The 26,782-nt window shown below is 39.7% G+C and overlaps 1 protein-coding gene across 11 annotated transcripts in view; it reads left to right on the top strand.

Annotated features, from left to right (window-relative positions):
* Window positions 1-26,782, top strand: part of GANC (glucosidase alpha, neutral C) — a 75,239-nt gene that overhangs the window by 42,391 nt on the left and 6,066 nt on the right. For 9 of the 11 annotated variants that reach the window (XM_053889160.1, XM_053889163.1, XM_053889159.1 and 6 more), the window contains 11 exons: window positions 2,005-2,240; window positions 5,401-5,527; window positions 6,459-6,538; window positions 8,535-8,678; window positions 9,735-9,831; window positions 14,399-14,500; window positions 15,795-16,038; window positions 17,447-17,511; window positions 19,131-19,207; window positions 23,013-23,087; window positions 25,511-25,624. In XM_053889160.1, the coding sequence (XP_053745135.1) occupies window positions 2,005-2,240; window positions 5,401-5,527; window positions 6,459-6,538; window positions 8,535-8,678; window positions 9,735-9,831; window positions 14,399-14,500; window positions 15,795-16,038; window positions 17,447-17,511; window positions 19,131-19,207; window positions 23,013-23,087; window positions 25,511-25,624 (1,361 nt within the window). The remainder of the gene's footprint in view (window positions 1-2,004; window positions 2,241-5,400; window positions 5,528-6,458; window positions 6,539-8,534; window positions 8,679-9,734; window positions 9,832-14,398; window positions 14,501-15,794; window positions 16,039-17,446; window positions 17,512-19,130; window positions 19,208-23,012; window positions 23,088-25,510; window positions 25,625-26,782) is intronic. The other 2 variants (XR_008417107.1, XM_053889161.1) reach the window with 2 other exon arrangements.

Below are 26,782 nucleotides of genomic sequence, written 5' to 3'. Positions count from 1 at the left end.
ACTCACTAACCGTGAGATCATGACCTGAGCTGAAATCAAGACTCAGATGCTTTAACCGACTGAACCACCCTGGCACCACAATATAAATCTTTTTTTTTTTTTTTTTTTCAAATAATCATTGTGCTGGGTATTAAATGTGAGCTCTTTCAGTCTTTAGAATGGTGTCCTTCACTTTTGGTAAACAGTCTTGGATTATTCCTTTGATAATTTCTTCCCCTCCCTTTTCTCTTTCTACTGTACAGATCTTATAATCTCCCTTATTTTCTAAGTTTTCTCAATTTTATCTTCTAGGCCTTCCATTTATGCTGTATTTCTAATTTCTTCATACTAGTTCTTTTTCTCTGATTGTTCTTTATTTCCAGTGTCTTAAACTAGTCTTATTTCAGTATATTTTTTCATCTCTCTGACATACTAATGATAGATAATGTTTTGATGTTTACTTTGGTTCCTTGTATTGTCTCTGTTTTCTCAGAAATCCTTTTATTCTATTTCTTTTTTTTTTTTTATTTTTTTTAATGTTTATTTATTTTTGAGAGATAGAGAGACAGAGCTTGAGAGGGGAAGGGCCAGAGAGAGAGGGAGACACAGAATCTGAAGCAGGCTCCAGGCTCTGAGCTGTCAGCACAGAGCCCGATGCGGGGCTCGAACTCACGAACCACGAGATCATGACCTGAGCCAAAGTCGGGACACTTAACCGACTAAGCCACCCAGGCACCCCTCATTCTATTTCTTTATATGGATCCTTCTAATCTTGGAGGCTTTCAATAAGGTTCTGCCTCAAAGCGCTCTAGTATTGGGGGTGGAAGGGGGGGGGAATCTTCCCTCTAGGAGTTTTCTGAGAAGAGAGATGAGCTCTTCTCATCATATTCCCCTTTCAAACACTCTGGTGAGAGCCTCCCTCACTTTGCTCAACAGTTACCACCTCTCCTCTGTCCCACACTTCCCAAAGTTTTGTTGAAATTACTCCTCTCCCATTCTTTTTGTTCTTGTGGCTTTATTCTTTTTTTTTTTTTCTTTCCTTTACTCTGATTTTAGTGGGACTTTAGGAGGGAAAAGAGAAATGCAGGTGGTTGACCAGAAGTCTGCCATGTTATCAGTAAATGTTTTGATAGCAATTGATAGTTTTCCTGCCTTTAATCCCCTTCCCTTTTAGTCAGTCTCAACACTGCTCCCTAATTTTTCTAAAACATAGGTATGCTAAGATCACATCTTGCCAAACTTTTGATGACTTCCCATAAGATTTAGTATTCCTAGCCTGAACTACAGGGACCCTTACAAACTGACCCTCTCCAGTTTCGTCTTCTACTGGTCTCTCTCACAATGTAACCACCCTGGATTATTTATTTTTCCCTAAGCTTATCATGCACTCCTCTGCCTCTTTGTCTTTTCCATTCCCTGTGCCTCAATGCTCTATGCATTCTCTCTAGTAGATTCCTCCTACTTACTCTTCAAGGTCCAAAACCAAGTGTTACTACCTCTTTGAAGCCTTTTTTTTTTTTTTTTTTTTTAACATTTATTTATTTTTGAGAGAGAGACAGAGAGCAAACAGGGGAGGGGCAGAGAGCGAGGGAGACACAAAATCTGAAGCAGGCTCCAGGCTCCTTGCTGTCAACACAGAGCCTGACATGGGGCTGGAACTCACAAACCATGAGATCATGACCTGAGCCAAAGTCGGACATTCAACTCACTGAGCCACCCAGGCGCCCCTAGCCTTTCAAGTCTCCACATTTTACTGCAGGCAGTATTAACTCCTCTGTATTCCCATAATACTAGGCTGATACCTTTAACATAGCAGTTACACCTCTAAGCAGAACAGTTAATTTACGTACCTGCCTCATCAGCCAAATTATCACTTTCTTGAGGGTGAAGACAGTGTTCTCTTCTCCTTGATATTCTAAGTACCAAGCTCAGTGCTTAGACCCTGTAGACATTTAGGACATGTTTATCAAATGTGTAATTATCATTGTGATGGTAGCTGGCTCAGTTGTCATCTTCCACTTTCAGGCACACAAGCCATGCCCCCTCTCTTCTCTCTGGGGTACCATCAGTGCCGCTGGAACTATGAGGATGAGCAGGATGTAAAAGCAGTGGATGCAGGATTTGATGAGCATGACATTCCTTATGATGTCATGTGGCTGGACATAGAGCATACCGAGGGCAAAAGGTACTTCACCTGGGACAAGAAAAGATTCCCAAATCCCAAAAGGATGCAAGAGCTGCTCAGAAACAAAAAACGTAAGGTAAAATAAGCTGACGCTTTGAAACCTTTTCATTACAAAGCATTTTTTTTTATTATTTAAAACTTGCATTGGCACATTAGTGGAGGAGAGCCATCTGATAAAAAATGGCCATGGAAATAGTACCTTCAAATGTAATTGTAACTGTGATAACAGGAAAGCAATGATGGAAAGATGGTCACACCATCCGTCCCTGCCTTAGGTGTCGAGGTCCCTGCAGGACAAAGGGACCTAGAATTCAGTCTCATTTGTTGTGGCCATCCTGTAGTTATGATAGATACCCCAAAAGCATGATTTGGTTCTGATGTCAACATCAATCTCGAGATTGAGGACATCACATGGACACCAAGAGGGTCTGAAAAGGTTGATTAGTCACATAGGCATTCTTGGGGGAGTAGGGCTGGCTCCCAGGCTGCTCTCAGGATGTCTTGAGAGAGCTGGGAATGGAGACATCTCAGCTTTTGTGGTGCTTGGAGGTTTGGACTGGGGTGAGGATTCCTATGCATGCTCAGGGCTTGTGTGGTTTGAACTTCCTGCTGGCACCCAAGGAGGGAGCATTAGGGCTTTCTTTGTCAGATGTGGGCAGAAGGGTAAGGGGGAGTGGTGGGGCTAGAAAGCTCTTAACAGTCCATCAAAAATGGAGTCATATTCTTCATCATACCATTTTTTCTGCATGCTTCCCTGATGGACTCCACCTATCAATCTGGCCAAAGGAAGAACTAAAATAGAAAATGGAGAGGGGAAAAAAGACACTGGAAAGTATGTAATACAGGTGTGGTGGTGGTAACAGCAATAATGAATAGAAGGAGGGAGAGGAAAAAATTGAGAGAGGAAAAGGAGAAGAACCCTAGATGTTTCATATAAATGGATCCCTGCAGTCCCTCTCCTTGAGATTAAAGTTGTCTTTTCAATCCATTCCTTTGAGCCCCAGGCCTTTCACAGGTGACCAGAGCCAATTATATTAACTCCTAATTTCCAAGTTAATAAATAGCTACCATTTGGCAAGCACTTACTATTGGCCACAGAATTTGATAGAACACAGTATTCTATCCAGTCATCACGAAATTATGAGGTAGATCTTGTTAGCCCATTTTTTAGGTGAAGAAACCGAGGCTTAGTTTTGTATTTTGCACAAAGGCACATAATAAATAAGTAGGAGGCCAAGAATCTGAACTCTGATTTGCCTGACTCCAGAACCCATGTTATTCTAAGCAACTATTTATTGAAGCCATCAGATGTTCAAAATACCGTGCTATACAGATGAAGGGAATGCAAAGATGAGCTCCTTGGGGTCTTGCAGTGAGTTGGGGGAAAGACAAGTATACAACAACCACAATGTAGGGCAATAATGTAACAGCCAAAGAAAGATCAAGGTCAGGAGGGGACTAAGAGAGAGAGAAGATTGCATCCAGCTAGATTCAAACTGGGCTTTGTGCATTTTAGATGAGCCCTGAAGGATGACTCTCTAACTAGCTGAGAAAAGGGGAGGAAGCAGTGCAGCCAGAGGCTGAAGCACCCAGTGGTGTTTGGAAAACAGTACGCAGGTTGGTTTGGCAAGAAAACCATGTGCAAGAAAAGGCATGTGCAAGGTTTAAGTAGTAGGGAATCTGACCTTATTGTAGGCTGCTTTGTATACATTTGGAGACATTAAAAGTTTTTGAATAAGAGGTTAGTATGAAGAATATGTGAAGAACACCTACCACTCAACAACCAAAAAACAAACAACCCAATTAAAAATTGGAAAAAGGACTTAATAGACATTTCTTCAAAAATATACAAATAGTCAACAAGCACATGAAAAGATGCTTAACATCACCAGTCATTAGGAAAATGCAAACAGAACCACAATGAGATATTGCCTCATATCGTTAGGATGGCTACTATGAACAAACAGAAAGTAGCAAGTAAGGAGGTACAGAAATAGAAACACTGATAGTGGAAAATAAATGTAAAGTGTTGCAACCACTACAGAAAACAGTTTGGTAATTCCTCAAAAAGTTAAAAATACAATTACCATATGATCCAGGAAACCCACTTATGGGTATATACTCAAAGGAATTGAAAGCAGGTACTTGAGCAGAAATTTATATGCCCATATTCATATCAGCACTATTCACAATAACTGAAAGTGGAAGCAATCCAAGTGTCCATCAGCAGATGACTGGGTAAACAAAATGTGGTAAATACATACAATGGAATATTATTCAGCCTTAAAAAAGAAGAGATCCCGTCACAAGCTACAACATGGATGAACCTCGCAGACACAATGCCAAGTGATATAAGGCAGTCACAAAAAAGATGAATACTGTATGATTTCATCAATCTGTAATACCTACAGCAGTCAAAATCATAGAGACGGAAAGAATAATGGCAGTTGCCCAAGACTGGACAGAGGAGGGAATTAGTTGTTTTTAATGGCTATGGAGTTTCAGTTTTACAAGACGGAAAGAGTTCTGGACATTGCACAACTCTGTGTATGTACTTGTACCCTTAAAATTGGTTAAGATGGTAAATTTTATGTTATGTGTATTTTACTACAATTAAAAGTGTTTTAAAGTTTTTGAGCAATGGAAAATTAAACTTCAGTTTGCAGAATAGATTTGAATAGATTTGAGGAAGGGTGGTGACAAGGTTGTCCTAGACAAATAAAGGGTTTTGATGCCCTGGAGTAGGAGGTGATGGTATTAGAAAGGTAGAAAGATCCTAGAGACACAGAGTTGTGATGACAGCTCTTCTCAAACCTCCTTCCTAACTATACCTGTACCATTGGGTTTGGGCTTTTTTGTTTTTAACACGCTATTCTCTTGTTTTCTTTAATGTTTGCTTTTGTCAGTGTTAACTTCTAGATGTCTAGGGAGCAGGGACGACTTAATCCTCTATGTATAGCACCCAGCACCTCAGACAGAAGCTTAGTAACTGCTATTTTGAGAACACATATTGGTTGGGAAGCAATAATTATGGAAGAGCCCTGGCCTAGTTTTGATACTAATTATATTTCCATAAGCATGAAAAGTTATTGGGTTTTACCAGTATCTTATATATTTCAATACTAGTAGTTATTTCTGAGTAAAATTTGAACCCCAAAACTATGATGAAAAGTATAAAAACCAACATATAACTCCTGTGAAACTGAAGAGCTCTTCAAACCTCTATGTCCTGACAGCTTGTGGTCATCAGTGACCCCCACATCAAGATTGATCCTGACTACTCAGTGTATGCTGAAGCCAAAGAACAGGGCTTCTTTGTGAGGAATCACGAAGGAGGAGACTTTGAAGGGGTATGCTGGCCTGGTAAGATAGCACTTTATATACTTATTATTTCCACTTGTTTAGTCCCAATTAATAAAGATTGCGTGGCCATCACCCTCATTTCTTATGGATGTCTTTTGCCACAACGTAAGCACTTTTAAGAAAGTTTTCTTTTGTATCAAAAGATCCTTTTGTATCTTCCATAACATCTGGTACAGTGTCCTCTGTTATACATTTCTCAGTCAATGAATGAATGAAAAAAAAAAAAAACAACAAACAAAACAAAACAGGGAAGCCTTAATAGTACTCTAAGCAAATGAAAGTAAAAAGCCAAGGGATGAGAAAAGGACAGGAGGAAAAAAAGAACAAGTGGCCTATAGTCTCTCCCTGTCAATCTTTTTTGCCTTGTTAGCCCATAGTTTTGACTTCTCAGACTTCCGTGAGTGACCTCAGCTGCCTCCAGCAACTCTGGATGCTTTATTTCAGAAGGTATTAATTTAAAGCCTTGGTAGAACCTTGGGGACAAAAAGGAATCACCACTCTATCCTCTCCTGGCATTCCATCACAAATCCAAGTACTGCAGAGAAACCCCATGCATCCTTCCCCCCGCTTCCCCCTGCCCACCCTTATACCACTCATGAACACTTCTTTGTTCTCTTTAAGAACAGAAGGGTCACTCCAGATTATTTGTCATGATTACTTGGGCTATCCTGGGCCATCGGTGAGGGACAGGCTCCGTCTGGATGCTTGTTCATTGGCATTCCCCTGGGCCTCTCCGGTTGGAAAGTCTAGTCCAGATTATCATTGGAGTCCAGCAATGCCTTCATGCACTTCTTGACAGACTGCACCTCTGTATCAACTACCTTACATTTAGGGTGCCCAGTGATTACCCAACTTTGACATCTTCTCTACAACATATCTAACCATGAGGACCACTGTTTCTCACAGTCTGTCTACTCTTCTGCCTCTACAGGTCTCTCCTCTTACCTGGATTTCACCAATCCCAAGGTCAGAGAGTGGTATTCAAGTCTTTTCACTTTCTCTGCCTATCAGGTTTGTTTTTATTCTTTTGCTCTTTCCTAGTGACTTGGGAGGATGAAAGAAGGAAAAACATGATTGAATAGATAGAGTGCTTCATTGAGTAGCTCTTGACAAGTAATCCTGGGATGAAAATGCAAGGAAGGCAACCACATTACAGGCTTTGATGGTGCGAGGAGAGGTGCCACATATATTACCAAGTGCACAAAAGCTGTGATTTCTACTTCCATTATAATAGACTCTGTGATGTATCAAAGTACTTAATAATATTATATGTTAAAATTACTATATAAATTTTACATAAAACAATATTCTATAGCTTATTTAAAGATGATGATAATGATATATGTGAGAATATCTTGCAAATTATAGGGGCGCCTGGGTGGCTCGGTCAGTTAAGCGTCCAACTTCTGCTCAGGTCATGATCTCGTGGTTCGTGAGTTTGAGCCCCACATCAGGCTCACTGCTGTCACGCAGAGCCCACTTTGGATCCTCTGTCCCCCTCTCTCTCTGCCCCTCCTCGCTCATGCTGTCTCTTTCTCTCTCTTGAAAATAAACATTAAAAAAACGAAAGATGTGATAAGAATTGAAATTTTTAAAGAGGTGTAATAATAAATCAATTCTTAAAATATTATAAATATATATAAAATATATAAAAAAAGAAATATATCAAAAACTATAAGAAAGAACTGGAGAGGCCCCTTCTAGAAAACAGTTTTCAACCCATTATGAGGATGATAATAATGATGTTTAGTATAAATTGAGTATTGCTGTGTGCCAAGCACTGTGCTAAGCACTTTATGTACATTTTACCATTTCATCTTCAGAGTAACCTCTGAGGTTGAAACTATAATGAACTCTAATCCCACAGATGAGGAAACTGACATATGGACAAGTTTAAAACCCCGCTAAGTTCGCTCATCTTAGTAAGTGGTAGACCTAAGATTTGAACTCAGTCTGTTTGTCTCCCAAGCCCAAGTCTTAACTACTAAACTCTAGTTTCTTTTTTTTTTTTTTCAATTTAAATTCAAGTTAGTTTACATATAGTGTAATAATGATTTCAGGAAAATAGAACTTGTTGGGATGAGCCCTGGGTGTTATATGTTAAGTGATGAATCACTAAGTTCTATTTTCCTGAACTCTTCTTTATCCATTCATCAGTCGATGAACATTTGGGCTTTTACAGGGCCTGGATGTTACAAGGAGCAGGACATTTAGAAAGCAATGGAATGAGCTGCCTGAAGGACTCCCTGTCATTGTAGCTATGAGTCAAATGCTGAGAGACCAGGATTCTATAAAAGGGATTTCAACACCATGGTGACTAGATGACTCAAAAGCCCCTTCCCACCCTAAATTGAACAATTCTATGCAGAACACAAACTCTAGACCATGCTACCAAACAGGTATTTTACCTTTCAAATCTTGCAGAGTATTAGAGGGAAGGCAGAATCTTATCATGGACAGCTATAAATGCCCTTAGTTAAGAGTTTTTGGGGTGCCTGGGTGGCTCAGTCAGTTAAGTGTCTGACTCTTGATCTCGGCTCAGGTCTTGATCTCAGGGTCATGAGTTTGAGCCCTGCATTGGGCTCCATGCTGGGCATGGAGCTTATTTTTTAAAAAAAGGTTGCAGCAGATAATGGATGTTATAGGACCTAACCTTGAACACTCACACAACCTTTCCTATAGGGGTTCTCCAGGGTAGGTCTTGAAGTGTACTTGCTAGGCAGTATTTCATATACAATACAGCACAGTATTCTCTCATTTATCAGCAAATACTTATTGGGAACCTTCTGTGCCTCAGGTACTGTTTCAGGTGTTTATGAGCAAGACTGATAAAATTCCCCACCTTGTAGACCATTTATTGTAGCATTGGAACAGAAGACAGAGCATAGATAATAAACATAATAAATAATAAATTAAATAGAGTATGAAAGAGGAATAGGGTGGCTATCATATTAACATCATCACTATAGGAGTATTATCATGGCTGAGGAAGAAATTTACTTCTTAGGGATCTACTGACATCCTCTACATATGGAACGACATGAATGAGCCCTCTGTCTTTAGAGGACCAGAGCTAACCATGCAGAAGAATGCCATTCATCATGGCAATTGGGAGCACAGGGAACTTCACAACATCTATGGTTTTTATCAGGTAAGACATCCATAGAGAAGTCACCTGGACCCAAATGCCCTGACTTTGGGGTTGAAAGTCATTTGTAATAGCCATATTATATTGTTCATTTCTCTTTGTGGGTCTTATCAAGTTGTAGCCAATAAAGGACTTACTATTTCTCCCTTTGCACCTTTTCTTTCTATAATAAACTTGATGAATTATAGATATATGAGATTAATGATAACATAGAAACATCTTCTTTGGCAGGAGTCATTAGTAAATGACATTGAATACTTAAAGACTTTTTTTGAAGTAGGGTAGGCAATGTGTAAATACATAAACAAAGGCAATTAAAACAAATGTTTTGAAATTTCACAAATCTTATATTCATACCAGGGGAACAAGATTTAGAACATAGATATACAGTTTCACTAAGTCTTTAAATGCAGACAGCCTTAATTAACTACTTAGCCTTTTCATTAGAGGGTGGTAGAATTGTCTTCCATTTGCCAATCACATCCAAAACATATGTCAGTCATTTGCCCCTACTGATATCCGTAGTTCTTTGTTATTTTCATCCTGTGTTCCTATGGCTCTCCCATCAATTGGTATTTTCTAGTGGGAGTTGCTGTCTATATATAGCACAGTTCAGATTATGTGTTTACTTCTTTAAAAGCCTCTTGCTATAACTGCAAACTACTTTAGAGAATTTTCTTATGTTGGCCAGGGCCAGTCACTTAACAACCTCTTTGAATCTCATTTTTTTCCATCATTGAAAATGCTCTGTCTCAGAGGTTGTTCTGTAGATTATAAGAGAAAATCTTATAAAATGCCTAACAATAGTAAGCATTGAATAATTCTAGCTTATTATTTACTATTATTCCATTGCTATTTTAATCAAAGAAAATCTTCCACTCAAGATGGGAATTTAGAGTAGTTTCATTGCATTATGAAAATTATTTGATAGATTTATTTTAATATTTTCCATTTATATTCCCACCTATTTACTTTTGCATGTCTAATAGCTTATTAGGATGTTTGCACAATGCTCTAATCTAATCATCCCTTTGAAAGTTTTCTCCTTTGCCTTTGTAGCAAATGGCTACTGCAGAAGGACTGATACAGCGATCTAAAGGAAAGGAGAGACCCTTTGTTCTTACACGTTCTTTCTTTGCTGGATCACAAAAGTATGGTAAGGCATGGCTCATATGATCAGACTTAAAAACATAAATTAGCAAACTTTTTTTTTTGTATGGTATATGGTGCTACTGTGTTGATGCCTTTTTTTCCAGTGGCCCTTCGGCAGGCCTAGGATTGTAGCAAGTGACGTTCCCGGAAGTATGCCTTTTGTCCTGTGACACAAAGTACATCAATTTTAATAAAGTTTAGTTACTTGTTTCCCACTGAAGAAACGGCCACTTAGTTGCTGGGAGAATGACTTCAGAGTATCTCAGTTTGCTGGGATGGTCATCTCTGATTCTGTCTATTTGATTTATATAAACCAGGGGAAATCTACTTCTTACACATTCCTTCAACCACCTGTTCCACTTAGTAATATGGCTTAAAATAGACCTGGCTGTTGCTTGTGGTCAGGGTCATCTATAACTGGATTCAGTTTACTAGCTAATGCAGATCTAATTCAACTTAACCACCTTCCAGCAGGAAGGCTATTTTAAGTCCCCTGGCCTTGCATAAATAACTAAGAGCTTAGGTTCTAGTCTGAAGAGTCCAGCCTTTACTGTATCATACACATTATTAGGCCTCCTCCGCCAGCCCTGAAAACCAGCCCCTGTGGTACTCTGGAAAAGGCCACAATATTGTTATCTCAGGCAAAGATTCATGTACATAGATGCTCACCATAGCGTTAGTCCTTGAAACAGAAAAAGAAAGAAAATCCAAATAAGGGAATATTTATAAAAGCATGATATATCCATATGATAGACTATCATAAGGCTATTTAAAATAGTACCTCTTAATTGCATGAGCAAATGTTTGTGACATCATGATAAGGGGGGGGGGGGGCACCAGAATGTTTAAATGTTGTTACAGTATATTATCACAATTTTGTTTAAAAAATAGAGATAGCAATCTAAATCAATAAGTTTAGTACCTTGGTGATTATGAGTGATTTTTAAATTTTCTTCTTTTTACCTATCTCCATTTTCCAAATTCTCTACAAGAATCATTTTTAATCACTAAAAAATGTCAAGTATTGGGGTGCCTAGTTGGCTCAGTTGGTTGAGCGTCCCATTTTTGGTTTTGGCTCAGGTCATGATAGCACAGTTCATGAGTTCAAGCCCCGCATCAGGTTCTGAGCTGACAGATTCTCTCTCTCTCCCTCTTGGGATTCTCTCTCTCCCTCTCACCCTGCCCCTTCCCCACTCGCGTGCATGCTCCCTATCAAAATAAATAAACATTTTTTTAAGTCAAGAATTTTTTTAAAATTTCTTAATGTGGATTTTATTTTTTAGAGAGAGAGAGAGAGACAGACAGACAGAGCCCAAGCAGGGCAAGAGCAGAGAGAGAGGGAGACAGAATCCAAAGCAGATTCCAGACTTTGAGCTGTCAGCATAGAGCCCAACTCGGGCTTCAAACTCTCAGACTGCAAGATCATGACCTGAGCCAAAGTCAGACGCTTAACCGACTGAGCCTCCCAGGTGCCCCTAAAAAGTAAATTTTATGAAAATACTAATATGAAAATGAAAATACTAATAAGTAGCAGTTAAAAAAGATAAAAGATATGAATACTAAGTAATCTCCAATCTCTTAAATATCAGCCTACTGCCTAGTCTTCAATACTCTGTGAAACTATCAGCCTTCCCCAAAGTGTAGCAAGTGAGGCATTACAGAGAACACTACTGTGTTAAGTTTTCTGCTTAGACCAATAGCCAGAGCTCGCTTCTGACTAAACAACCATATGACACATGAAAATATCTGCAAGAGAGAAAGAGGAACTTTCTCTCTTGACCAGAATGCCACCATGTTGATTTCACAATCATTTTGTCTCATTTGAAGTCAAGGAGAAATTACTAGAGTACCTTAAAAAAAAAAAAAAAAAGCAGTCCCTTGAAAATATTTTTCTTCACTGGCCATAGGACAACCTAAAATTTCTGTGGAAGATTAAAACAAAAATAGCTTCCAGAACTATTTTGATAGAAGATAGACAAAAATGCCTCAGGACTAATTTAGATTTAGTAAAGTAAGATTTTTTTTTTCTTGTGTGAATCTCTTTAGTGGTATATAATTTATCTTCACAATGTCTTATCAACTATACAATGATCAAGAGCAGTGGCTTTAGAGTCACACACTCCCTGGGCTCAAATCCTGCCTCTATCACTTAGTAACTATGTATTTTAATCCACTGTTGGCCATATTTCCTTCATCTGTAAAATGAAGTTAACTAGTGTTTACCTGATAATGTTGTGATGATTCAGTGAGCTACTACAGGCCAAATAGTATCACCTGCCTCCATCAGGCCTTGATAAATGTTAACTAATGTCCTTGCTACTGTTGTTATGCCTCCCTTATACAGTCTGTACCACTCCTCTTAAATTATAGAGTGGCTTTTTTGAGAGGGGGTGTAGGAATAGGCATAAAAATCAATGCAACAGAATAAAGAATCCAGAAAGAGTCCAACACCCCTATGATTAATTAAATAGGAACAGAGTTGCCAAGGCAATTCAATGGAAAGAGGAGTTTTTCAATAAATGGTGTCACAACACTGGGTATGGAGGTGGGGGAAGGAAAGAACCTTGACCCTTACCTCTTACCATACACAAAAAGTGATTCAAAATGGAATATAGACCTTAACTATAAAAGATAAAACAAAAACTTCTAAAAGGAAACATAAAAACTCTTTGTGACTTTGAGGTAAACAAAATTTCTTGGATGGAACACAGAAAGCATGAACTATAAAAGGAAAAAAATGCTAAGTTGGACTTTATCAAAACTGAAAACTTCTACCCTTTCAAAGATATTAAGAAAATGAAAGTCATAGATGCCTGGGTGGTTTAGTAGGTTAAGCTTCGACTTCAGCTCAATTCATGATCTCACAGTGTGTGAGTTCGAGCCCCACATTGGGCTCTGTGCTGACAGCTCAGAGCCTGGAGCCTGCGTCGGATTCTGTGTCTCCCTCTCTCTCTGCCCCTCCCCTGCCCGTGCTCTCTCTTTCTCTCTCAAAAATAAATAAACATTAAAAAAAATTTTTTTAATCAATCAATAATAAAAAGACATGTACTTTTAAAAATAGCAAAAGATTTGAATAGACACTTTACAAAAGAAAACATATAAATGATCCATAAATACATGAAAAGATGCTCAAAATCATTAGTCTTTAGAGAAATACAAATTAAAACCACAGAGAGACACCACTACACATCCATTACAGTAGCTGTAATTAAAAAGACACATTACCAGGGCACCTGGGTGCCTCAGTTAAACGTTCAACTCTTGTTTTTGACTGGGGCCATGATCTCGTGGTTTTTTAGTTGGAGCCCCACGTCGGGCTCCACACTGAGAGTGTAGTCTGCTTGGGATTCTGTCTCTGTCTCTGTCTCTCTCCCTCTCTCTGCTCCTCCCCCACTCACTCTCCCTGTCTCTCTAAATAAATTAATTTTAAAACAATTCTAATTAAAAAATTTTTTAAAAGACACACTACTTGGGGCGCCTGGGTGGCTCAGTTGGTTAAGCGGCCAACTTCGGCTCAGGTCATGATCTCGTGGTCTGTGAGTTCGAGCCCCGCGTCGGGCTCTGTGCTGACAGCTCAGAGCCTGGAGCCTGTTTTGGATTCTGTGTCTCCCTCTCTCTGACCCTCCCCTGTTCATGCTCTGTCTCTCCCTGTCTCAAAAATAAATAAAATGTTAAAAAAAATTAAAAAAATAAAAAAATAAAAGATACACTACCAAGTGTTGCCAAGAATGTAGAGCAACTGAAATTGTCATGTATTAATAACGTAAAAGTAGTACAACCACTATGCCAAACAGTTCGAAGTTTTCTTAAAGTATGCAACATACACTGAACACAGACCTAGCAATTCCACTCCCAGATAGCTACCCAAGAGAAATGAAAACATATGTCATGTGATTGGGACACAAATGTTTATAGCGGCTTCATTCATAATAGCTAAAACTTGCAAAGAATCCAAATGTCCATCAATAGATGAGTGGCTAAACTTGTGATAGATCCATGCTATACAAAACTATTCAGCAAATAAAAAGGAACAAACTATAACATTATGCTGAGTGAAAAAAGCCAGAACACAAAATAGTATATGTTTCCATTTATATAAAATTCTAGAGAAGATATAGAAATCAGATCAATTGTTAGGTAAAGTGGAAGGTTATTGACTGCAAAGAAGCCCAGTGATCATTTACACTGTTTCTGTACCCTGCTTGTGGTGACAGTTACAGGTTTTTGAGCTCAGACTCTTCACTTAAAATAGGTACATTTATTATATGCAAATTATATTTTAGTAAAGATGATATTTTTAATGTTTCTCCTAAAATCAGACTTGAGTTATACTTCAAAAATAAGTGCAATTTCAGAATATTTTTACAAAATGTTTTGTGGATTTTAAGAACTTTTTCACATTAGAAAATCAATATATTTTCATTGTAGAAACCAGATTTTGTATATTTTAAGGTAAGAAAGAAATGTTTTCCTTTATATTAATTTGTCTATTTCAAATAAAGAATCTATGAAATTGAGTGCATGAGCTGATTTGTGATTTTTTTTTGATACCTTGTTACTGGTGATCAAAGGTGCTGTGTGGACAGGCGACAACACGGCAGAATGGAGCTACCTGAAAATTTCTATCCCTATGTTACTCACCCTCAGCGTTACTGGGATCCCTTTTTGTGGAGGTATGATGATATCCACAAGCTTGAAGTGAGAGAAAATAAAAAACTAGGGTGTTTCTCCATCCAAGCTGGTCACAAATGCCTTCTCATTAGCTGCTTTGGGAGGGATAACTGTGGAAAAAAGAAAATGAGGAAATTGAAGGGATACTTCCAAGCTGTTTGTGTCTCGTCTGAAGTGAGGACATGAAATAAAGTCATCAGAGAGCCCAGAGTGCCTGGGTGGCTCAGCTGGTTAAGCATCCAACTTCAGCTCAGGTCATGATCTCACAGTTTGTGAGTTTGAGCCCTGCGTCAGCGAGAACATGGAGACTGGAGGCTTCTCTGCTCGTGCTCTCTCTCTCTCTCTCTCTCTCTCTCTCTCTCTCAAAAATAAGTAAACATTAAAAAAAAATTTTTTTTTAAGTCATCAGAGAGCCCGAGTGCTTTTTTCCCTCTTTCTCTGATTCCTCCTTAGATGCTCTTGATAACTGAGTTTTTCTGAAACATACCTTTTCATCAAAGTGAGAAAAATGGAGAGAAGTACAAAGAATTTAGCAAATCAGAGATAAGCCTTACAGAAATCCTTTTTTACTCAGCAGGTTTAAAATTGTGTGACATATTTTAACTGTTTAAAAAAAAAAAGATATGCTCTTGGGAAAGATAAATTTAGTTAAAATACGATTCCCTGATGGGTTGCTTTCCCTAAATCCTAGTAATTGTCTGCGGATGAGAAATCCCAGTATGGAAGGTGCTCGGCAAGATTAGTTCCAGCTGCTCCTTGTTTTCTGTAGGAATAGAAGCAACTTAATGTCACACACATTTTAACAGATGTGTTTCTTATGGTATTGGTCCACAGACAAGAAATATGTATCCTCCTTAGGGACCAAGCATCACATTCTCCCTAAGTCTCTAATTCTGATTGTCTGTTTTTTAGTTCAGTAACTTTTATCTTGCTTTCAGCTGTTGCTTTCAAAAGGAAATCAGTTGCCAACCTCCTACCCCGGCCCTGAACATACTTATTGAGACAGGTCGACGTTTTGCAATTTCTGGGTTTGGGAACATAACAGAAATGTTAATCTTGCGGCAAAACCTCTGACCTTTGGACAAGAAAAGAGTATGCGAAGAGAATATTGTCAGCTCCCCAAACAGGCTGAGTTTTTAAATACGTGCTCCCTAATTTCAGGCCACAGTTTTATCCTGTTATTTTGAGTGTACATACAGCACATTTATCCCGTCCGTCTTCAAGCCCTCATTTTACCGGTGTGCAGTATTTGTTAGAAGACCGGTTGCCTCACTTGGCCTTTCTTTGCCTAACCAGCTGACGTAGGTGGCTTCATTGGGAATCCAGAAGCAGAGCTGCTAGTGCGTTGGTACCAGGCCGGAGCCTATCAGCCCTTCTTCCGGGGCCACGCTACCATGAACACCAAGCGGCGGGAGCCATGGCTCTTTGGGGAGGAACACACCCGGCTCATCCGAGAAGCCATCAGACAGCGCTACACCCTCCTGCCCTATTGGTATTCTCTGTTCTACCGGGCACACGTGGCTGCCGAACCTGTCATGAGGTAAATAGGCTTCACCAGTTGGGGCCCCCAGCACCCAATCTACACCAGAAAAATCCCCTAGCCATTGGGGAACTCAGTAATTACACAGTGATTTCAAGAGAAAAGCCATGTGTTTAATCAGCTGTCAATCAGATTATTGAGCACCCACTGTGATCAGGGTCAAGGAGTTGAGGTCAAAGAAAAGCCAGATCCCCTGCTACTTTGTAACTTAAGTGTTAATATTTGCTAGAAGACAGAAATAGAGATTTTTTTCAAAGAAAAAGGAAGTGACTATAACTGAATTCATGGTTTTAACCCACAAGCATCCTCTCATGAAGAGCAACTTACTCTGCTGGTCTTGGAGTCTTACTCTTAGGGCTAAACCATTCCAAGTTGGAGGTGAACATTTTTTCCTGGCGTATAAATTATATTCTGATTCTATTTTGGAGGCAAGATGTGAAAAACCTACTTTCTAGGTTACAGAATGATACAGAGACACACATAGTACACCAAGGCTTCCAGATCAGCACTTCCTAAACCTGGCTCAGATCAGAATCACCTGGGGAGCTTTTTAAAACTATAGATTTCAAGGCCATACCTCCAGACCTACTAGGAATCTCCTTGGGTAGATCTCAGTATCTGTATTTGTTAGAAGTTTCCCTGGTAATGCTAGACATCAGCCAGAAGGAAAGACTACTGCTTTGTTACTATTCAGTAGAAAAAGGATCTGTTATTACAAAGGCTAGTGAATAAACTAAAAATAAATTTATCTTACTAAAAAAATATCCTTTACTCATGAGGTTGAAAAAGCATTAGAACCATTAAGCTGATATCCAGATACATAGATGTTGAAGATTTTATCTTTATAAGCCCAAAGGCCTCCTAGATAGTTGTGTAAAAGAATAAAAAAACAAAACCACACAGCTGTTTCTCAACCCTCCAAAAATGTTGCCAGCATGAAAACAAGTAAAACCAGTTCTTTTCATTTAATATAGGTAATAATTAAGGATGCATGAAAGGCAGTGACAGTATGAAAACATGGCACAGATTTTACATCATCATAAAAATACGGTTTTACACACATTTAATTTGTTCCACACTGAATGTGTTGGGCATTTGGACTTGCCCAAAGCTCTGATTCTGCCTTCAGAGTAGTCAGTGCTCAACAATCGGAAGGCAAAATTGTACTTACCAGAATTCTCAATCTTTCATTGGAACGTTCCAGTGAGTAGATAGGTCTTTCACATTAGAACAATATGTAGTAATCCTAGCAATTGCTCATAAAATCTTAAATCATATGAAAAGAGTCTTGACTCTTTGGCTTTTTCTAATTTCCTTTGAGTAGTTATAAAACTGAAAATATAAGTGATTTAATAGTAATAAAACATTTAGTAATGTTGAGGTAAGAATTTTTTTTTTCTTTCCCCAGGCCTCTATGGATAGAGTTCCCAGAGGAATTAAACACTTTTGGTGTGGAAGATGAATACATGCTAGGTGAGCAGTTCTTATCACTATGATAAATATATTGTAATTATGTTTTTGTTATATTTCCTAGTATAAGAGCACTAAAAAAAAAAAATCGCTAATCTCAAGACAGCCAAATAATAAAAAGTAACTCTTTCATTAAGATTTTTAGTGTATTGGGGCGCCTGGGTGGCTTAGTCGGTTGGGCGTCTGACTTCAGCTCGAGGGTCGTGATCTCATGGTTTGTGAGTTCGAGCCGCACGTAGGGCTCTGTGCTGACAGCTCGGAGCCTGGAGCCTGCTTCAGATTCTGTGTCTCCCTCTCTCTGTTCCTCCCCCACTCGCACTCTGTCTCTCTCTCTCTCTCAAAAATAAATAAAGATTAAAAAAAAGATTTTTAGTGTATTAATGGAAAGATAGTTCTATTCTGTGGTCATGTTGCACTTCTCATATTGTTAACTTCATATAAATCTATTCTATTTGTGGATGCAATTTCAGGTTCTTGTTCTGGTCCACTTATAAGCTTTATGATACCACTATAGGGAATGGAAGTAGAAAACAGTAGACCAGACTCAGAGGGCTTACTTCATATGCAAAATAGGGTTGTTGATGTTGTTGGCCTCTTCTTTAACAAGGTTTGGCCACCAAATCCACAATAGGGACATTTATCATCTTGGAAATAGGACTCAAGAAACCATGCTCAATAGAGAAATGCCCAAAAGGTGAATCCTGTTTCTAAGGAGTGGAAATCCTAAAACACAAAAAGCTTCACGCTGTCTCTCTCTCCAATCATTCTTAGGTCTCAGTTTAAATAGCTACTTCCTTGGAGAACATTTCCCTGACCAGAATTGCTTCTAATACCCAATTACACCTAAATTCAGTCAAAGTCAGTCCCTCTTATTACATAACTTTCATTCCGTTTTGTGCTTTTGCCTTTTTGGTTTTTGTCCCAACTCTAATTTGTAATTATTTGTTTAATAACCGTCTTTACTGACTGCAGACTCCATGAGGATAGGCATATTATCTGTCTTATTTGCCACTGTATCTCCAGAGCCTAGCATAATGCCTGGCACTCACCCGGAACTCAATAAATATTTGTAGAATTAAAGAGTGAATTCATAAATGGATGAAATTTATATACATATGGGGCCATGGTCAAAACAAAATTAATAATCCAGGTTGCCTTTAAGAGAATTCCAGCCTTCCTAATGATAACTGCCCACTGCCCCACTGATACACTCCTATCCATGCTGACCACAGTTCTGGATAACAGTTGTAGGCTCACCGTTTTCAAAGTCACTGACAGCAAACAGTGACGCACTTGGAGAAGTGCAGTAGCTCCTCCAGACTCCTGGCATACGAGCAGCTGTGCACAGGAGACTGTGATGGACTGTGGCAGGGTCCCTCTCCATTACCCTAATATGCCATAAATAGATTAGTGATAATTAAGAATACAGTCCCCGATTTGAGCACTGGTCCCCTCTCCAAAGTGCATCTCTCTGATGAATCATTGGTTCAATTCACCAAGGTCTCTACTTTCACCAGGTTCATAGTTGAGTGATCTCTACAACGACAAAAGCACACAGGGGAGAAGGGTATTTTCAGACTTCTTAGAATGATGTTCAACTTTATTTCTTCTCTGTTTTTCAGGAAGTGCTTTATTGGTTCATCCAGTCACAGAACCAAAAGCCACCACAGTCAGTGTGTTTCTGCCAGGATCAAATGAGGTAAGAATAAATGAGAAACAGCCACATATCTTACATGTCTCATATCTTCTCCCTTCACTCTGATGAATTAGCCCCTGTTAGGACATAGATTTCTGCATCATGCAGTTGGGAAGACAGCCCAAATGTCTATAGCAACTGAAGATTCTTGTAAATCGTGACTTCAGAGGTCAAGAAACATAACGAAAGAGTGGGGAGAAAGATGAATAGGTGACAACACCGGGGAGGGTCAGAAGGTTCTTTACCTTCACCCTTTGACTTGTGTAAGTGACTCCTTGTTAACACATGGAGGCTTTGAGTAGGAAGAAATCTTCAGTCTACTAAGAGGTATGAGTGTGTGGGGGGAAACATAAGTAAGAAGAGACTTTGCTCATTGGTTCTGGCCCTATCTAAATCCTAAGTTTTTGGTACTAAAAGCTGTCTCCAGGCACTTGCCAAAGTGGGTAAAAAGTAACAATGGTGACTTTCTTTGTGCCTCCACCCCCCAGCCTCCCAGTTCTTTTATTAGTTATTGTCTTTGATGATTATCACTGTATAAAATACCACCCTGGACTTCTGGAGCCCAGGGCACTGAACCAAGGCAGGACACAGGAAGAGGTGGGATTAGCCCATGGGATGCAGAGCAGAGATCCACAAGCAGTAACAGCAACATCCTCCAGAGACAGACCATGGATGGTGCAAAGGGGCCAGGAGAAGAGGCAGGGCAGAAACTTGGGGCACCAGACCAGGTAAAGAAGGTATGGAATGGAGAGAAAAGAGGAGACAAATCCTGGAGAGAGTCCTTGGGCACTGGAACATCGCCAGAGACCTTTGCAGCCAGGGGGAGGAGGTGTGAAGGTTACCAAACTGATGTGAGACGTCCATGTCAACATATTCCTGGATTGTCAAGGCTTGTGGTGAGGTAGCTGAGCCGGGCCATGCTTAGTGCTCAGTACTGTCGAGTGCCGGCGAGGCAATACCATGAAACATCCAGCACTGGCATTCTCTCTCCATCCAGCTCTACCTGTGGGGTTGCTGTATTCGTTTCCTGAGGCCGCTGTAACAAATTACCACAAATCTGGTGGCTTAACATAGCAAAAATTTATTCTCTCCCAGTTCTGAAGGCTTGAAGCCCCACATCAAGGTGTCAGCAGGGTTGGTTCCTCCTGGAGGAGAATCTATTCCATGACTCTCTCCTCGTTTCTGGTGGCTGCCTGCAGTTCTTGTGGTTCCTAGCTTTGTAGCCACAGCACATCACTTAATGTATGCCACCATTGTCACGGCACCTTCTCCTCTGTGCGACTGTGTCTCCTCTTCTGTCTCTCATATGAGGACCCTTGAGATGACATTTAGGACCCACCTGGATAATCCCAGATAATCTCCTACTCCCAAAATCAAATTTGTTACCACAGGAAGGAATATTCACTCCTAGGGATTAGGAAGTACATACACCTTTTTGAGGGGCCACCATTCAGCCCACTATGTTTGTCATTATTGATATAGCAATACCCTGGCTCTTCTCCAGAATGTTCATGAGTTATGTTCTTTCCTCTTGGTTTCTCCAGTAATTTGCAATTCTGAAGTTGAGGGCTCTTTACAAAGGTTCCCCCTGAGTAAACAACAACAGCTAAATAAATTGTTCTGCCAAGCACTTCTGCCGAGAGTTTTGCAATTCGATTTTAATAAAGCAACAGCCTCGGGGCCCCTGGGTGGCTCAGTCGGTTGAGCGTCCGACTTCGGCTCAGGTCATGATCTTGTGGTTCGTGAGTTCGAGCCCCGTGTCGGGCTCTGTGCTGACAGATCAGAGCCTGGAGCCTGTTTCAGATTCTGTGTCTCCCTCTCTCTCTGACCCTCCCTTGTTCATGCTCTGTGTCTCTCTGTCTCAAAAATAAATAAACGTTAAAAAAAATAATAAAAAAAATCAATAAAGCAACAGCCTCCTGTTAAGAGGAACTAGTTCCCTCATGACTTAGCCACAAATTAATTTTTTTATTAATTTTTTAACTAATAAAACATGTTCTTAATGATCTATCATCATTGCAAGCACATCGTTGTGACTGTGTAACATATTCCTTCAACATCATTTCCCAGAGTGTTCTATGATTGTTTCTCTCATTACATCTTCACAGACCCTGGATTGGAGAGCCAAGTCCTTGACCTCATCAGTCAGCTAGTATAACATCGCACTGTGCAAGGGGGCTACCTAACGTCCCTTGTTGTCACTTTTCCTCATATTTCTAGATGGCCCATTCCCTCTACTTAAAGTCTTTGCTCAAATAGCTTTTTCTCAGTGAGGCCTTCTCTGACCACCTAGTTAAGATTACAGATCACTCCCACTGCCCCTGGTACTGTCCAGCCTGTCTTCATCCTTCATTTTTCCCACAGAACCTGCCACCTTTAACATACTGGATATTTACTTACATGTTTTGTTTATTATCTTTCTCTCCCATTAGAATGTTAGCTTCTTAAGGGCGGTGATTTTCATCTGTTATGTTTACTCTATATCCTCAGCATCTAGATGGGTATCTGATGGGTAGAAGGCCTTTAGTAAGTACTTAGTGAGGAGCTTGGTGACTGAGCACTAGGTCTGATCTACATGGTACTTTATATCAGTTTACCCTTCCTAGGCTGGGGATGTTTGTATATATTACCAGAGCACATACTCTATACCCCTTATTCTAATTAGTTCCGGAAATGACAGACAGGTAATTCCAAAATCTTATTTAAGCCAGTTTTTTGGGGTTTTTTTTGTTTTGTTTTGTTTTACCTTTCACTCCCACTACTCTTTATCTAAAGGTACTGCAATTTGCCAAAGAAAGACATTATAAGAAAAGAAAGCTATGACAATATCCCTCATAAACACAGATGCAGAAATCCTTGACAAAACGTTAGCAAATTGAATCCAGCCAAGGATAATACATAGAGACAAGGTGGGTTTGATCCAGTTGAATTAAGAGTTCCCTGTAGCTGAGGATGGTCAAGTCACAGCCCTCTCACATTCACAGCAGGACGGTGACAGAGTTAACAGTGCAGCTATATAAAGGATGTGGTAATCCCAGGAGGTGAACTTGCGAAATAGACTCCTTGGCTGCCAGAAATTATACGGCTAGAAGAGAGAAAAAGAGGTTTTTGTTTCCATGCTGCTGCTGCTGGGATCTTAAGGATTTTATTCCATCAAATTACTTTGTAGGACCTTCTTGTTAACTTCAGCAACTAAACCCCCTTGATGAGGATCCCAGATAAGAATTTGAACCTTATCAGTGAATCGTACTCTGCTTTAAAAAAAAATGATATCATAGTAGCAATCCAAGTTTCCACTTGCCTTTCTCTAAAACCTGTTTCCTTCTCTGACACTTTCCTTTTCTCCCACTCATTTATAATGTATTTGCTTGCACTGTGCTTTTCTTCGTTATTGCTTTTCCTTTATTCCATCGTCTTTTTTTTACTGCTACACACAGTAAGTTTATAAAACAACCAAATTATAAAATCCATGACAGCAGGAACTCTGTGTTTCTGTTCACTCACGTATGCCTAGCAGTGCTGGGCATGTGGCAGATTGTTCGATAAATAACTTTTGGATGGACAGATGGACAAATAAGTGGCCTTTCAGTCAACTTAATCTATCACGGTACTAGGTTAGTCCTTTGGGACCTTCTTAAAAGCATATGTTCTTCCTAACTTCTACTCCAGATTTTTAAAAAATTGTGCCTATTTTTTTTTTAGCTTTCTGGGTATTTGAAATCCAGATAAATGGATGTTTTACTGAATAATGAAATTGTGAGCAGAGTTGCTCATATACTCTCTCTCATTAGGATCTGTTCCTTTTCAGGTCTGGTATGACTCTAAAACAGGTACTCATTGGGAAGGAGCATGTACTGTGAAGATCCCAGTAACTTTGGACACTGTAAGTTGTTTTCAGGCTGTAATTTTTACCTACTGTGCTCTATCAGTCTGCTTGGACTGCCGTGATAAAACACCATAGACTGGGTGGCTTAACCAACAGAAGTTGGTTTTCTCACAGTTTGGGAGGCCAGATGTTCCAGATTAAGGGGCCAACCAATTCATTTCCTGCTGAGGACTCTCTTCCTGGCATGTAGACAGCCTCCTTCTTTCTTTGCCCTCACATGGCAGAGGGAGAGCATGCACTCTTTGGTGTCTCTTCTTATAGACACTAGTCCTATAAGATCAGGGCCTCACTTTTTGGCCTCATTTAACCTTAATTACCTCTTTAAAGGTCCTGTTCCCAAATACAGTCACATTGGTGGTTGGGGCTTCAACATATGAATCTTGTCGGGACACAAACATTCAGTCCATAACATGTGCCTGCATAGCGAGAACCAAGGACATAGTGTTCTGCATAACAACACTTCTATAGAGAGAGTCAAAAAGCAGATTAATGGTTGCATAGGGATGGGGCAGAGAGAGGGCTTGGGAGCAATGGGGAATGACTGCTAATGGGTACAGAGTTTCTTTTTAGGGTGATGAAAATGTTTCAAAATTGATTGTGGTGATGGGTACATGACTCTCAATATGCTAAAAAACATTTAATTGTACATTTTAAGTGGTTGAATCATATGGCATGTAAATTATACCAATAAAGCTGTTAAAATGTGAGAAAAAAAGAATAAACATATAGCCTGGTCTCACGGTATGAAACATCAAGAACAAACAATTCTTTCCCATATATTTACATTTGTATGTGTAAGAAAAATAGTAACGCTGAAAATGGAGTAAAAATCCGGTCACCACACACACCATATGGAATGTCTTTCTACCAGACCAAGTCACAAAACATGAGTTTTCAGTTGTAACCCTGGACCTCTAGGTGCAAGGAAGGCTGTCAGTTTCGATGTTGGAATCACAGGGGCCCATCCCACCTGAACTTGTGAAGGGGAGTTTGCTCTTGCAGCTAAATCACAACCACTACTGCAGGCCCTAAGTAGTTTTAAGAGTAAGAAACATTTATTGATGTTGTTTTTTGAAAGCTGTCATCAGCAGTATGAACTCCATAATAAAATGATTTCAAATTTCAACTTTCAGATCCAGAAGAGACTTTAACATTCATCGACTTGAGTCTCTCATGCTTACAGAGGAAGAACCTGAGTTCAGAGAAGTTAAATTACTTGTCCAGGCTTATGGCTAGATTTTGGCAGAACTGAGATAAGAACCCAGGCCAGCCGCACTCCCACTTCAGAGCCCATTCTGTACTAACCTACTACCTCGGTCTTTGAGAAAAGAAAAGACGAAGCGATGGGCTGATGAGGGTGGGGAGATAAATGCACTTTACTCCTTGCTGCCAACTGTGAGTCAGGCAGAAGGTGGACATCTTATCTACTCCACCCTCACACCCAACTTCATCTGTATTCGTGTACTTTTCTCCCTCTGGTACTTTACTCAGTGAAGTACAAGCCCCCATGTGATCTAGGGAGCTTCCTTACAGAGGACTGTATGGGGAGGCAGGAGACCTCCTGGGCTTTCTGTGCTGGGAATGCCACTCCAGAAGAACCATAGGTATGGGCCATGTCTATAACACTGTTGTTAGAGTCACTTAAAGTGCTTTCGGGGTTTCTATAACAGAAGTTTCACAAATTTACTCTCAGAATTGAATCAGGCATCCTGGTGACTTAGGAAAGCAGGGAGCAGGAAGGGTATGGACTCTAGTGAGTAAGGACAAAGTCATCTCCCTGAAGCCAAGAAACTATAATTTTTTATAGGCACACGTACATACATGTGGGCCTACTTACACAGGCAGAAAAACTCACTCCTTAGCAGGGCCCTGGTGAAACATGTGTACTATGTTGACAAGCAAATTAAAAGTACAAAACAGGAACTACTGATAGGATAGGCAGAAGAGGTAACAAATTGATGAAGGGTGAAAAGTTTCCCTAAGAATTAAAAAATGGACCATTTTTTTTTTTAGTGTTTGAACTCTTCCTTTTAATGCCAGGGCTTCCATATTTTCCATCTCTGTGCTCACAAATTTACTTTGCTGTTGAGTCTATACTTGTAAAGAATGTGAATCTTAGAGCACCTGGGTGGCTCAGTCGGTTAAGTGCCTGACTTCAGCTCAGGCCACAATCTCACAATTCATGGGTTTGAGCCCCATTATCGGGCTCTGGAGCCTGGAGCCTGCTTCGGATTCGGTGTCTCCTCTCTCTGCCCCTCCCCCACTCGTGCTTTGTCTCACTCTGTCTCTCAAAAATAACTAAATGTTGTAAAAAAATTTTTAAAAAGAATGTGAGTCTTGTACCATGAAGTATTTTTAGATTCTACTTTGAGATTGCCTTTTACAAATGCTCCTTCCCCAAGAGTATTGTTCTGTTATAGATACCAGTGTTTCAACGAGGTGGAAGTATAGTGCCCATAAAGACAACTATAGGAAAATCCACAGGCTACATGACTGATTCCCCATATGGACTCCGGGTGGCTCTCAGCACTAAGGTATTTGGAAAATGTTACCTTTACACAACTCATTCGTTACTACTTTATCTCTTTACAGGAGTAGTAGCCTTCTGAGTATGTGGTAGTATTTAAAAATGATACACCCCAGTTAGTTATGGGATGGGTGTTTCTGATGTTTTGAAACATTTCACATTCACTGTCCAGCTTGTCTGACTTTCATGGAATTGTACTTAAGAGAACTCTGAGAACTAGAAATGTTAGCAATTTCCTCTGGAGCATCATGACCTTGGTGCTCTGCAGCTTGGCCTTGATTACCACTGGACTAAATGCTCACTGGGCATAGTCAGCCTGCCACATGGATTAGCCCTAAAATTCAGTCTCCTCTAAGAGGGTACCTGTATCTATGCAACATTTCAGCAACACCGACCTCACCCAATGACTTTTGTTCTCATCAGATGGCTCAAACAACTAAAATTTCCTGGGGTAAAGCTTAGAAGGATCCAGAATTTGTATGTCCTTTTCAGAAGATCTTTTGAGCCAAATGAAACCTATAGCAGATTTCTTTCTTATCCTTTTGCCCAAATACACTTCCAACACAAATTCTTACTCTTGCACAAATATTATAAAATAATTAAACTTTATTTTTCTTACATCTTTCTTTTCCATCTACTTTACTTAGACATGTCTTCTTGGACCAAACTATGAGTCTCAGACCACAGAATAAATACAAGAGACTCGAGATCCATAGCACATCAAACATTGTCAATAACAATAAACTGCCATATGGAGTGCTGTGACATTGTTTGACATGCCAAAGTGGTCCTCCTACTGAAACGAAGAAGGAACTTCCATTGTCTAAATGGAGGGTTTCTAAAGATAGTTGATCTCCTCCATTATATACTACATTTTTTTTAGCTTCGTTTTATTGTGTGAACTTTTCTTGACCTGTCGTCTCATTTTAAGATACTATTTTCAAAGAAGCCACCTGTGCCACTGACCATATTTCGTAGTTTAAATTTTTTTCAGCAAGGTCTCTTTGTGCTCCTCTTATGTGACTTCCTTATTCATATTAATTCTCCAATGGGCACTGAATGTATATATTTGTATGACTACATTGTGCAGCTTGAATAGTAAGCTTTTGTTTAATAAAATTTTTCACAGATTTTTTAATCCCTCTAGTGGGTGACATTCTTTTCC

The sequence above is a fragment of the Panthera pardus genome, unplaced genomic scaffold (assembly GCF_024362965.1).
Source record: "Panthera pardus isolate Hobbes unplaced genomic scaffold, ASM2436296v1 HiC_scaffold_24, whole genome shotgun sequence".
Lineage (NCBI taxonomy): Eukaryota > Metazoa > Chordata > Mammalia > Carnivora > Felidae > Panthera > Panthera pardus.
The sequence above is the reverse complement of the archived record's forward strand: the minus strand, read 5'-3'. Positions and strand labels throughout refer to the sequence as shown.